The sequence below is a fragment of the Lithobates pipiens genome, unplaced genomic scaffold, assembly GCF_037356315.1.
Source record: "Lithobates pipiens isolate NorthernLeopardFrog02 unplaced genomic scaffold, aLitPip1_a1.2 Scaffold_16, whole genome shotgun sequence".
Taxonomy (NCBI): domain Eukaryota; kingdom Metazoa; phylum Chordata; class Amphibia; order Anura; family Ranidae; genus Lithobates; species Lithobates pipiens.
Genome location: NW_027507748.1, coordinates 263132178 through 263147033, shown reverse-complemented (window position 1 = coordinate 263147033; position 14856 = coordinate 263132178). Strand labels below are relative to the sequence as shown.

The 14856-nt window shown below is 39.3% G+C and overlaps 1 protein-coding gene across 3 annotated transcripts in view; it reads right to left on the bottom strand.

Annotated features, from left to right (window-relative positions):
• Positions 1 to 7993: 7993 nt before the first annotated feature.
• The window catches only part of FOXP4 (forkhead box P4), a 123566-nt gene continuing 116703 nt past the window's right edge, over positions 7994 to 14856 (bottom strand). For all 3 annotated transcript variants that reach the window (XM_077481361.1, XM_077481362.1, XM_077481363.1), the window contains 3 exons: positions 13609 to 13675; positions 11085 to 11239; positions 7994 to 10656 (listed from right to left, as the gene is read on the bottom strand). In XM_077481361.1, coding sequence (XP_077337487.1) covers positions 10521 to 10656; positions 11085 to 11239; positions 13609 to 13675 — 358 coding nt within the window. In that variant the 3' untranslated portion in view covers positions 7994 to 10520. The remainder of the gene's footprint in view (positions 10657 to 11084; positions 11240 to 13608; positions 13676 to 14856) is intronic.

The window sequence follows — 14856 nt, the reverse complement described above, 5'->3', positions numbered from 1 at the left end:
TCCCATAATCACTGGCAGGATCATCGGGTAAATTCTATGTGAAGAATGAAGACTTTCATATTAGAATTGATTGCTGTGTGACAGGTGAAGAAAAAATTGGATAGATGTTTGATTTTCTTACATAATTGGTAAGGTTGAATAAAGAGACCAGTCCATCCATTTCAACCTACTTTTTTTGTAAATGTGTGTTTGTTCATGCCAATTTTCATATCCCTGTACATTGTGCTCACTAAGAAACACATCTAAACATTTTTTTTACTTTTCTACATTCTCCACTTATGCCACCAACTGTGAAAGGGAGTTCTACATCCTTACCACTCTAACAGTAAAGAACGTATTTGCAATTTAAAGCGGAGTTCTGCTTAAAAACAAAAAATAAATAAAAGTCAGCAGCTATAAATACTGCAGCTGCTGACTTTTAATAATTGGACACTTACCTGTCCCAGGTTCCAGCGATGTGGACATATGAAGACCCGCTTGTCCCCCCCCCCTCTCTGCGGCACTGGCAATGTAACTGTGGGCACCCGGCTGTGGCTTCACAGCTGGGCACCCACTGTGCATGCACGCGCCATGACTGGCTGGGCAATCATCTGGGACCTGTGACGTGTTACAGATGATTGCCGAGAGGGAGGGGGGGAGAGGTCATCTCCCTTCCAGTGCTGCAGTGTGCCGGGAGGAAGTGGGAGCTGGGATCCTCTGAACTGCTTCTCATCCAACCTCAGTGTGACATCTTTAGAGACCCCTTGCCGACCAGCTAACTGTAAAAGCATCAATACGTTGATGTTAAATATCTATTAGGGCTATTTACAGTAGGCAGCCAGCTTTCCAATAAAAGCGGTCCCAGTGGCGCAATCACATTTAAATTCATTAAAGTGTATTTTTTCCCAAAAAACTCTGTTTGAAATACCGATGTGCAAATACAGTGTGACATAAAATATTGCAACGGCTGCCATTTCATTCTCTAGGATCTCTGCTGAAAAAAAATATTTAACGTTTGGGGATTCTAAGTAATTTTATAGCAAAAAATACAGATTTTCACTTGTCAGAAAAAGGCCTGGTCTTAAAGTTGTTAAATAGTCTCCTTCCAATGGTATAGTCCCCATTTAAAGATTTGTATATTGCGATCATATACCCTCTTAAGTGTCTCTTCTTCAGGGAAATTACATTTAATGTTTGTATTCGTTCCTCCAGCCCCCTTATTAGCTTTAATGCCCTTCGCTGGGCTCTCTCCATTTCAAGCACATCCTCCCTGAGGAATACTTAGTTCTGCAAAAAGACAGAATTATAGTTTTATTTCTTGATTAACCCCTTCAGCCCTGGAAGAATTTACACCCTTCCTGACCAGAGCACTTTTTGCAAATCGACACTGTGTTGCTTTAACTGACAATTGCGCGGTCCTGCAACGTGGCTCCCAAACAAAATTGATGTCCTTTTTTTTCCACAAATATAGCTTCTTTTGGTGGTATGTGATCACCTCTGCGGTTTTTATTTTTTGTGCTATAAACAAAGAAATGTTGTCAATTTTGAAAAAAAACGCATTATTTTTGACATTTTGCTATAATAAATATCCCTGAAAAAATTAAAAAAAAACGTTTTTTTTCCTCAGTTTAGGTAAATTTTGAAAAAAAACAACTATATTTTTTACTTTTTGCTATAATAAATACCGAAAAAAGTAAAAAAACTAATTTCTTCATCAGTTTAGGCCAATATGTATTCTTCTACATGTTTTTGTTAAAAAAATCGCAATAAGCGTATATTGGTTGGTTTGCGCAAAAGTTATAGTGTCTACAAAATAGGGAATAGATTTATGGCATTTTTATTATTATATTTTTTCTAGTAATGGCGGCGAGCTGTGATTTTTAGGGGAACTGCAATATTGTGGCGGTCAGATCGGACACTTTTGGGACCACTGACACTTATACAGCAATCAGTGCTATAAAAATGCACTGATTACAATATAAATGTCACTGGCAGGGAAGGGGTTAACACTAGGGGGCGATCAAGGGGTTAAGTGTGTTCCCTCATGTGTGTGTTCTGTGAGGGGCTAGGATTGATTAGAGGAGGAACCAGATCGCTGTTACTACTTAGTAGAAACACACGATCTGTCTCTCCTCCCCTGTCAGAACAGGGATTTGTTTACACACACAAATCCCCGCTCTGGCTCTTGTGCATGCAAGCGCGGGTGGCCGGCGGCGATCGCACCCGCCGGGCACACGCATTGGGTCCCCTGCTGTGCTCCTGCTATTGCTCTTAAAGGAGCCACTATAAACAAAAAAAGACCGACAATTTTGAAAAAAAAAAAATATTTTTACTTTCTGCTATAAAACACATACAATAAAAAAAATTTAATAATCAAATTTCTTCATCAGTTTAAGCCAATTTGTATTCTACTACATATTTTTTGTAAAAAATACATAAAAGTCCCACTAAGCATATATTGATTGATTTTCGCAAAATTTATAGTGTCTACAAACTATGGGATAGATTTATGGACTTTTATTTATTTTTTATTGTTTACTAGTACTGGCGGCGATCAGCGATTTTTTGCGAGACTGCAACATTGCAGCAAACAAATCTGACACTAAGTGCCACTTTTTGAGGACCAGTGACACCAATACAGTGATTAGTGCTAAAAAAAATGCACTGTATAAATGACACTGGCAGAGAAAGGGTTAACATCAGGGGCAATCAAAGGGTTAACTGTGTTCCCTGGGTGTTCTTTCTTACTGTGTGTGGGATGGACTGACTCGAGGAAGAGACATCTGTGTTCCTGATTAGCAGGAATCACAGATTTCTCTCTTCCTGCCTGACAGAACGACTGTCTGCCTTGTTTACATAGACAGACTGCCGTTCGGTCCTTCCAGCGAATGATTGTGGCCGCTGGACCCATCAATCACAGTGGGAATGCGGCTCTGGTGGCATGCACGCAACCCAGAGCCGATGGAAGAAATCACATACAGATACGTGATTTTTCACTTAAGTGGTTAAAGTATTCCATGTTCGGTATCTTTTTAAATGGCGTAACATCATCTTTCACATTAAACAAAAAAATTGGGCTAACTTTACTGTTTGATTTTTTTTATTCATTAAAGTGTATTTTTTTTTTCTTTAATTGAATTTGTAAGATCGCTGCACAAATACAATGTGAGATAAAACATTGCAACAACTGCTATTTTATTCTCTAGAGTCTCTTCTGGCAGCCACATCACTGGGGCGGCACAGTGGTATAGTGGTTAGCACTCTCACGAAGCATCACTGGTTCAAATCCCAAGCGTGACACTACCTGCCTGGAGTTTGCATGTTCTCCCTGTGCCCGTGTGGGTTTTCTCCAGGTACTCTGGTTTCCTCCCACACTCCAAAGACATGCAAGTAGGTTAATTGGCTTCTGTCCAATATTGACCCTAGTATATGAATGGGGACCTTGCATTGTGGGCTCCTTGAGGGTGGGGGTGCAATATACAGGGATAGGGAAAATTGTAGACACCTCTTTTAAGATGGACTGGTGTCTTTATTCAACTTTACTAACTATGAAACTATGGACTGAGGGGCAGGTGAGTGTCTGCTTATTAAACGTCAGCAGCTACACCTTTTATAGCTGCTGACTTTTAATAAACACAGAAATAGGTGGCACTCCACTTTAAACATAGGTCAGCCACAAGGGTACAATATACTGTTATTGACATGTCTTGTTTATTATACCCCTCCTCATTCATATAAACTGAGGAGAAGAATGTATTTAATACATTTGTCTTCTCCCTATCACTCATGACCAACCTCCCCTGCTCATCTTTTATGGGGCCAATATGGTCTGCCCTCACTTTTTTACTATTAATATATTTGAAAAAAAAAAAATAGGGTATTTTCTTTACTTTCCTCCACAAAGTGTCTCCCTGTAATCTATTTTATCCACTTGCCGCCCAGGCCATAGCCGAATTATGTCTACAGCGCAGTTGGCTAATTCTGGGAGAGCGTACTATGACGTCGTCCCAGAATTGCTCTTCCCGTGCACACCTGAGAATGTCCATGACCCGGCGCATTCCCAAACGGGGCCCTTTACCACGTGAACGCTTGTCAATAAACCAGAGCATGTCTGGTTCTCCTCACACCGATCGGTACAGTGTGTGAGAACAGGAGGGAGCCAGTGTAGCAGCACTTGTTGGCTGGATCTGAAGTGCCCACAGCGATGATCTGTGCCCATCTATGCCCACCCATCTATGGCTCATCCATGGCTCATTCATGCCCATCCATGGTTCATTCATGCTCATCTATGGCTCATGCATGCCTCACTCATGCCCATCTATGGCTCATCCATGCCTACCCATGTCTCATTCATCTTTATCCATGCCACATCAGTGCTCATCTGTGCCTATCCATGCTACATCAGTGCCCATCCATGCCCCATCAGTGCTCATCTATTCCCCATCTGTGCTCATCCGTGCCACATCTGTGCTTATATCTGCCACATCCATGCCACATCAGTGCACATCCGTGCAACATCAGTGCTCATCCATGCCACATTGGTGTTCATCCATGCCACATTAGTAATAATCCGTGCCACATCAGTGCTCATCCATGCCACATCAGTGCTCATCCGTGGCACATATGTGCTCATCCATGCCACATCAGTACTAATCCATGCCACATCAGTACTCATTCATGCCACTACAGTGCCCATCAGTGCCTCACAAAAGTGTAATAGTCACATTAGATTTGAAATGTATGCCCCTAGAACACCTGACTGTGCTCCCTGCATGTTGGGCCTCTGTATGTGGCAGGCTGTGGAAAAGTCTCACAGGTATCGCCATACTCAGGAGGAGTAGTAGAATATATTTTGGGGTGTAATTTTTGCTATGTACATGATATGTGTTAGAAATATCTTATACATTGAGAACTTTGTGTAAAAAAAAATGCGTTTTCATTTTCTTTCCACATTTTCCAAAAACTTGTGGGAAAAAATGACATGTTCAAAAGACTCATTATGCCACAGATTATACGTAGGTGTGTTTACTTTCCAAAATGGGGTACATTTTTGGGGCGTTTCCATTGTCCTGGTGCTCCAGGGCCTTCAAAAGTGTAAGAGGTAGTCAAGAAATGAAATGTGTAATATACGTCACAAGAACACCTGATGGTGCTCCCTGCATGTGGCCAGACTGTGTAAAAGTCTCACACATGTGGTATCGCCATACTCTGGAGGAGTAGTAAAATGTGTTTTGGGGTGTAGTTGCAAGTATGCATATGCTGTGTGTGAGAAATAACCTGTTAATATGGCAATTGCGTGAACAAAATGTAAAATAAAAAAAATCGTAATTTTGCAAAGAATTGTGGGGAAAAATTACAACTTCAAAAAACTCACCATATCACTTACTACGTAAATACCTTGGAAATTATACTTTCCAAAAAGGGATCATTTAGGGGGTATTTGTACTTTCTTGGCTTGTTAGTATCTCAAGAAATGAGATAGGCTGTCAGTACATTAGGTGTGATCAGTTTTCAGTGATTAGCACCATAGTTTGTAGACTCTATAACTTTCACAAAAACCAAATAATATACACTGATTTTGGTTATTTTTAGCAACGATATGTAGCAGTATACATTTTGGGCAAATTTTATGAAGTAAAATTACTAATTTGCTAAATTGTATAACAGAAACTAAGAAATTTGTATTTTCTTATCAAATTTTTGGTCTTTTTTTCCTTATAGCTCAAAAAATAAAAAACTCAGTGGCGATTAAATACCACCAAAAGAAAGCTCTATTTGTGTGGAAAAAATATCATATGGGTACAGTATTATATGACTGAGTAAATGTCATTCAAAATGTGAGCACTAAAAGCTAAAATTGGTCTGGTTAGGAAGTTTGAGTGCCCAGTGGGAAAGTGGTTACCACTTTTGCATTTCTTATTAACCAACATTTAACTTTACTTTAAGTTTGCTTATATTTGCTGCCCATAGCAATGCACTGATAAATACCATTCTGTCTTTAAAGCACTCCTATATTACATCAATATTCTTTGTTGTAAGAATTTGATCTCTATTAGTATTGTTTAACATGGAGAGCAGTTTAGTAAAGTTGGCTCTTTTCAAATTAAGTGTACTTATCTTTCTCCCTTCCTCTCTTATAATTTATGGCAAACCTATATAATCTATAATTACGATTGCCTAAATTATTCCTTATTACCACCTCTGTAATCAGCTCTGTGTTGTTTGTAATAATAAGAAACATTATCAGTAGTAAGGGTTTCTACCATTTGACACATGAAATTCTCCTGCAATCCATTCAGGTAAACAATGAGCCTTTGTTGAGTGTGTAGTCTGCCCCATCAATATCGTGATAGTTGAAATCCACCAGGATTAGAATTTTGCCTCTCTACCATCTCTTAGGCCCACGCACACGATCGGAAATTCCGCCAGAAAAAGTCTAATGCAAGCTTTGGGTCGGAAATTCCGACCGTGTGTATGCTCCATCGGACTTTTGCTGGTGTAATTCCCGCTAGCAAAAGATTGAGAGCAGGAAAAAGTTCTGATCGGAAATTTCGATTGTCCCTACCAATTCCGATGTGCAAAATTCCTATGCATGCTTGGAAACAATTTGACATATGCTCTGAAGCACTGAACTTCATTTTCTCGGCTCGTCATAGTGTACGTCACCGTGTTCTTGACGGTGGAAAGTTCAGAGAACTTTTGTGTGACCGTGTGTATGCAAGCCAGGCAAAACCATCCAAGTTTTTTCCGACAGAAAATCCGCTCATGTGTAAGGGGCATAACTGTGAAAGTATATGGGTCTCTTCATCCTCCTTAACGTTATGGGACCTATAGCATGCATCCACAATACATTTTTACGGTGCTTCCTCCCTTTGAAGCTATAGTCACAAAGACTCCACATCTTCCAGTTAGCAATATTATCCCTCATAATCACCATCAAATCACTCTTGACAAACAGGCACATTCCTCCACCTCGTCTATTTACCCTGTCCCTCTTATACATGGAGTACTGCTGGACAGTCGCAGGCCACTCATTTGAGCTGTCAAACCAGGTTTCTGATATTGCCACAAAGTCAAAATCTTTCTCATGTAGCAGAAACTCTAATTCCTGAATTTTGTTAACTAGACTCATGGCCTTTGTGTACAGGCCTGTTAGTTTTATACAAGCATGTATTTTATCCTTGCACACTTTTATTTCTCTATCATCTGGTTTGAATACATCTTTGCCTACATCTGTACATTCTGACCCATGCACTGTATACCGTTCTCTGATCTCTCCACCCCACATCCTAGTTTAAAAGTTAATCCAACTTTCTGGCCATGTTCTCTCCCAACAGAACTGCATCCTTCCCGTTTAGGTGCAGTCTGTCCTTGCTATAGAGCCAGTAACTGACTGTAAATTCAGCCAAGTTCTCCATGAACCCAAAACCCTCTTTCCTACACTAGTTCCTTAGCCATTTGTTTATCTCTCTAAACTCTTGCTGCCTCCCTGTTGTGGCATCGAAGTACAGGCAGTATCTCTGAGAATACTACCTTGGAAGGCCTGTTCTTTAATATAGCACCTAAATCCCTGAAATTATTTTTGAAGGATGTTCCATCTTTCTCTGACTTTGTCATGTGTACTAATGTGTACCATGAGAGCTGGGTCATTCCACTTTAAATAAGCTAAACAATATAAAGAATATCTACTGATGCATTTATGAATAATAGACTACACCTTAGAAGATTTTGATCTAAATAAGTCTCCCATTTTCTTTTTTGTGCTGGGGAAATACGTTTTCTTTTTTAAAATCAACATTTATGCATATGAATCTTGTAGATAAATGTGTCTATTATGTGATTTTAGTGGTTAGAAAATTCGAAATCTGAGTTATTTTAGGTGACACAGTTTTATAACTGTATACGTCATCTCTTTTAGGCGCTTGTGACTTTGTATACTGCACAGTGCATCATATCTGAGCATAGCATATTGGATTTACAAATTCTGCTGTGGTTACACAAGTAGCAGCACATATGACAGAATTATATTTATTGCATTTTATATGGCAATATCCATACATTTTTTTTCATGCACCTAAAACCTATTTTACACGAGGAATCTGCACCAGGCGCACACGTGATGCTGGAAAAGTGCTGGATTCTTTAGACAGAGAACCCCAGCGCTCTTGAGGTAACAAGTCCTACCCCTTCTAGCCTTTTTCTTCTTCCACCAACCAGCAGTATAGCGACACAAGACAAGGCCAGATTTAGAGGAAAGGGCACAAGAAAAGTTCTGCATTGTGTAAATACTCCAAGTTACTGTTGTGCACGTGGAATGCCATGTACACTGGTTAAAGAAATGTGTATCTAATTTACGTGAAAAAATATTCACCTGACCTACAGCATAAAATCTCACAGAATAATGTAAGTTCATACTTACGGAGTGTGAATGCACACACAGCAATCAGCATGTAATACACTAACACTCGCCATTCACACTAGTATATGACTTGTACATAATCAAAATGAATACTTATATTTTGTGTTCACGCACACAAAAAAAATAAAAAATCACACTGATTATTTTTCACAGTCAACAGACTTTTGCACAAAGTGCATGGTCATAATTATGGACTGATGCCAGGTCTCACAGTGTATGAATGCAAGTTGAAGAGATACAACGTGATGTGAGATCAGGTTCCAGCAAAGTGGGTAGGGACAGTAACACTTACTGCCTTAAGTACACTAGTACCTTTTGGTTTAGGGGCATCCTTTGTATTTTCTTTAGTGTTTAAGTAAAATAAAGCCAAAGTAAGAGGTGGTTTGGTTTATTTGGCATGAATAGGTATCTTTGGTCAGGGAGGGGTAAGCGGATGCAGCACACAGTATGGAGGGTCCTATTAGCCCTTCACTTGTACAGAAACTGTGTGTCAGGGCAGTGTTAACGTTGATAACAACAGTGGAATAATTGTGTACAAAGTGGCTGCGAGAAGGATGTACACGTGCTATAAGTTATAGATAGTATGTCCCTATGATCAAGTAAATTTGTTTGGGAAAAAATAGGACTGGTAAACATGCTATGCTTAACAATGTTTCAGTATTTAAATATTATCCTTTGTACTTGGATTACATATTATTTTAAAGTACCTGGTGCCTCCAATAACTTCTGTCTTGAGAGACAAAAAAAAAAACCTTTTTAATGTACGAGAGTGCTTCTGTCAGTGATGTAATGCTACGTGCAATTAAATATGCTGTAAATTTCTGTTCATAAGTGCTATGTTTATGTGAGTTATGAATGGCCTATTTTATTGGGAAATTTATTAATCAGCCCCACTCTTATGCCTGTCCTGTCATCCTACAGTACTCATCATAGACACTAATGGACATATTCCATTAAGCCGTAGAAAGAGCAATGTGGATATGCAAAACTCCTGTAGCAACCACTTAAAAACCAGCCAACTGGTCTGACTTTAGTAAAGTCAGTTCCGATTGTTGTTATGGGTTACTCCCCTTGGTATACCCTTTTTGCTTTTGTAACTGCTTTACAGTTAAGAATTATGCTCACAAACGTTGTTTTCCTGTGAAAAATGTCTAATATCTTGGCAGGGTAATCCCCAGGACAATAGGATTGGGCAAACAGCCAATGGAGAAATTTAAATTTAGATTAAATTAATGTAATTTATAAAGCAATACCATCAATGAAAGTAATATTTCTTGGACTTTTTTTTTAAAAGAAAGGTTAGTTGATTTGGGGCAAACCTGGTGCAACGACTGCTCTTTTATGTACACCTTAGTAAAAGTGATGTACTGTTACAAAATATAACTATGTGGTATTTTTAGAAACAGGCGAGTGCATACAACTTTGAATGTTCCAGGCATATGAAGCAGTGCTTGTCCTATTTTGTGATGCACATATTCCCTCCATGGAACAAGCTACAGTGTTCTTCATCATGTGCATTTGTCTAAAGCTAGTGTTTGCATTGAATTGTATGCATGTGCTTTATTTTGGAAATGTATGCATCCATTTCAGAGTGTACGTACCATATACTCACATTTGTGTGAGGAATGCCAGCAGTAACACTGATCCAAAACACACAGAAAAAATAAATAACAAAGTCTACTTTTTTTGGTACCTTCAGAAACAACCAGAAATTAATTGCTAGTAAAGGGTACTTCAGACACCCAGTACTGCATTGCACTGTGGGATGGAGAAAGAAGTTCAGGCTTCTCTTAAACTCATGGATGGACTTCATAGACCCCCTAAAGTAAAGGGGTATTCATGGAATTTACAGATCCACCCCCAATAAAATCTGGTCACAAATATATCAGTGCCCTTTCCGTATCTGGTTGAGAAGAAAAGGATGGCAGGGTTTGCTCTGCAGTCCATAAGTCTTTGATGTGAAGTGCTGCCAGACGGAGGAAGACCCAGGAGATGGCAGGCAGTCAAGTTTAAAGTCTTTGTCAGTTACAACTGAACAGAATTAAGGTAGAGGGTCATGTTGGTCTCTGGTGGAAGTGCTGGACTTTGGGGCAGAGGAGGTAACTTCTGGGTGCTGAAACTATTAGGATAAGTCTTCCATAACTGTCTCTGGTTCCAAGTCATGGTCCTCTGGCAGCACTGTGTTCTGGTTGGAGACTGAGAGGGATGCAGGTCTCACTTCCTCTTCAGCTGGCTCTTCTTTGACATGAATAGATTGACTACAATTAAAAGAAAAAAAATGGCAGTTACAAAGCGGCTAACAATAAAGTATCTTAAGCGAAACTAATTTTTTTGAGAGAGGAGGTTGCATGCTCTGTTTTTGCTGCCATTCATGACTCTGTCGGGGAGATTTTCCCTCATTTTGGCTTCTGCTGGCAACATTGTCATAAGACAGGCACAGGCAGAAAAAAAACAACACATTATTTAGTTGAGTTCATGGACGCTAAACCCCAATTAGGTTTCTTTGTCTATCTGTATTCTTATTGCAGATTTTCCTTTTTCTGCTTCTTGACTGGTGACAACATTGTCATCTGGATAAAAAGTGAGGTCAAATCAAGTACAGTAAATGATAAGGTTTAAGATAAAATATTACTGTAAAGCCTGCCCCTTACATTTTTTATGGGCCAATCTTAAAAAGAATTGTTACCTGTATTGCGGAGACAGGCGTGGGCTGCTGCCATTACTGTTCCCAGGCTCTCCAGTGCTGGTGACATCGTCATGTCCACCATGAAGTCCACTGCCAGAGCTGTTGAGAGTTGGAGGGCTATTCATTAGAGGAAAACTACTCTCAGCGAGTGCAGCCTGTAAAGTAAGAGAATTGTAAATGGAATTATAGTTATAGAGAGAGGAAAACACTTTTATATTCTACACTTATATAAATATGTATATTAAAGAGTATATAGTAGGGCAAATAATGCCCCCTAGTATCAGTATATGAAAAATGACCTCCCACAAGTCACAATCTGAATATTCCTAAAGGTAGATTTATGAAATAAAGTGATCCAATCCAGCCACTCTTGCATGCCTAGATTTGCTCCAACATTCTTGTATTTACCCTATTGTTTTAAACACACTGGTCCCAATTAAGTATACATGCAGTACATACATACAGTAAACTACAGCAGCTTCCTGTATTGCTTCTTCTTCTGTCTCCCCAGCAATCAGAAAGCAATTCCCAGGGGAAAAGAAAAGTGCAGGCCACAGAGCACCACAGGCCTAGTATGCATCTGAGACGCAAGGGGAGATGCAACTTCTCCCAGCCTTAGTCTCCCTATGGTAAGGATCTATACAGACGTTTATCAGAGGTCCAGGCAGACCTGTGGCTACTATCTGTGACACAATGTAGCATAGGTATTTGTTTATAGGGTGCAGATAGAACAGAAATTTGTTAATTAATGGAACACATGCCATAAATTGTTTTTAACATAGAGGCACAATGTTATCTATTGTTGTATATGTTGGAAACACAGTTGTTTATTGGGTCAGCTATGTAATTTTTAGCCTAAATACTTTCCTTGGAGTGCAAGTTACCAGGGCGGATGAACAGATGATCACTCCTGGATGCAAGCAGCTCACAGTAACATTTGCCATATATATCCACTTAAGGACCGCCTCACGCCAATGTACGTTGGCAGAATGGCACGGCTGGGCACAAGCATGTACCTGTACGTTGCTTTTTAAGTGCCCAGCCATGGGTCGGGAGCGCGCCGCCGGCCACGGGACCAGCGGACCCAATCACCGCTGGTGTCCCGCAATCGGGTCACAGAGCTGAAGAACGAGGAGAGGTCTGTGTAAACAAACCTCGCCCTATGCTTCCTACTGTGGCTGTCACCGATCGTCCGTTCCCTTTTATAGGGAAAGACGATCAGTGATGTCACATGCCAGGCCATGCCCCCCTACAATAAAAAAACACATAACGTCATACATAACACCTACACTGCCCCCTAGTGGTTAACTCCTTCACTGCCAGTGTCATTTACACAGGAATCAGTGCATTTAAATAGCACTGATTGCTGTTTAAATGACAATGGTCCCAAAAATGTGTCAAAAATGTCCGATGTGTCCGCCATAATGTCACAGTCACAATAAAAATTGCTGATCGCCATCATTACTAGTAAAAAAAAAAAAAAATAATAGAAATGTTATAAAACTATCCCCTATTTTGTAAACGCTATAACTTTTGTGCAAACTAATCAATAATCGCTAATTGCGTTTTTTTTTTTTACCAAAAATATGTAGAAGAATACGTATCGGCCTAAACTGGGGAAAAATACACTTTTTTATATATTTTTTGGCGATATTTATTATAGCAAAAAGTTAAAAATATAGCTTTTTTTCAAAATTGTTGCTCTATTTTTGTTTGTAGCGCAAAAAATAAAAACCGCAGAGGTGATCAAATACTACCAAAAGAAAGCTCTATTTGTGGGTAAAAAAGGACGCCAATTTTGTTTGGGAGCCTGGTCCTTTGGCTGCAAATTGGACCGGGGCTTAAGTGGATATAATAATAAGATCATTTCACAACTTTATATGGCAAATAATTGATGTTCTAATCAGTAGGGACTGATTAGAATATCAATGATTTTCCATATAAAGATGTGAAATGATCTTGTTAGACATTGTTATAAATATGGCAAATATTACTGCGAGCTGCTTGTATCCAGGGGTGATCATCTGTCCATGTGAGATTACACATAAATAGTTGAACAACTCTCTTCCTTCTGCAGTGAAAACACTGCAGTATTGTGACCCTTGCTGCTGCTGTAGCTGCTTAAATGTAGATACAATGACAGCTCTATCAGTAAATAGCTCCACCCACAGCCTTTATTTTGAAAGCACTTTGCTCTGTCTGCAGGAGCTTAGGGAATGGTGTAAAAGACCTGCTTAGTGCCCCCCACTCTAACACTGTCTAGCAGGGTCAATGGGAAATTTAGCTTTCCAGCTGCATTTACCATATTGAAAAGAGGTAAATGATTTTTCTCTGAGGACATTACAATGTAAAATTGAACTGAAATACTTGTTTATGACTCTGAGAGGAAAAAATATTAGCTGGATAAAGCAGCTTGTGATTTAAATACATTTTTGTTGGTCATATCAATTATATTGCAGCTTGAATCAGTTCTCTTTCCATGTACAACTTCAGTATGGACAAACATCAAGTGCATCTAGCTTACCTGATAACTGGCGTTTAACCCTCCATAGCCCAGACCGGAAATCATGTTTTTCACAAGTGTTGGACTTCTGTATTATTTTAAGAAATGCAAAAACAAAAAATAATTGTTGACAATTGTAAAAAGCCAGACATGTTCACTTGAAAAGAGAAATAATATTTATTTTCCATATGAACAGTTACCTAAAACTTGTTACCAGGAAAAGTGATCTGGTAGAACACAGTTTCTCAACAATTTTATAGAAAAACAAAAAGCAGTGATTTCATGCTGCCACCTGCTGGAGATCCTTGGCATTACACCACCCTAGTTCACAGGAGTAGATGGAAATGCATCATTAGACTAGTTGAATGATTTGCTCTTTTATCTTGGACAGTGCACATTCATAAATGTGTTCTTTTTTGCCCAGTTGGGAACACTTAGCCTCATTTTTTTTATTTTGTAGGCACTTTACAGAGCTGCAAGGGAAAGCTGGCAGTGTGCCACTGTGCTACGAGATTTAGCATCTTTGCACACTGTTCCTATGCTGTGAAATGTAGTCTTAAACCTCCCACATTCAGCAACACATGTAGAAGAAATGCATTACAGGACTAACATGCAATGGCATCACTCATATCTGGCCCATTGGAAGAACAGTGTATTCCTGGATTTATGTTTGACTGAAACATGAAGGCAAAACATCACTGTACTGCTATAACCCAAACATACATAGTATAAACAGTTATAAACAGGCATACTCCAGATCACCAACACCACACCCTGGTGCAGTGGCCAGAACAGCTCCAGAAACAATCAACTGTACTGTTTTAGAAGAGTTTATTATCAGAATATTACATTTTTAGGGCTCAAAGAGAGGTAAGTGTAGTGTGCACAGTACACCAGCCACTCGCCCTTTTAAAATTCTTAGCTATATTTCCATTTACCATTGCAAACAACTACTGCAGTAGCATATAAACGGTGTGACCCAACTGCAGTTTTTGGCAAAGAGCAGTAAAAAGTGAAGGTGATGCTTTGGTGTAAACTAGGGTTGCACCGATACCGATATTACTATCGGTGCCGACACCAAGCATTTTGGTGGGTTAAAAATATATAGGAAAATACAAATTTGAAATGTGGGGGGGGGAATAGAAGTCATATGACCTACAAAATCATTGTCATTAAACTCTTCTGTCATAATGTTAATGTGAAAATCATACAACAAAGAGTATATATAATATAAGAGGATTATGGACTCTTCTATTATCCATAGACTTG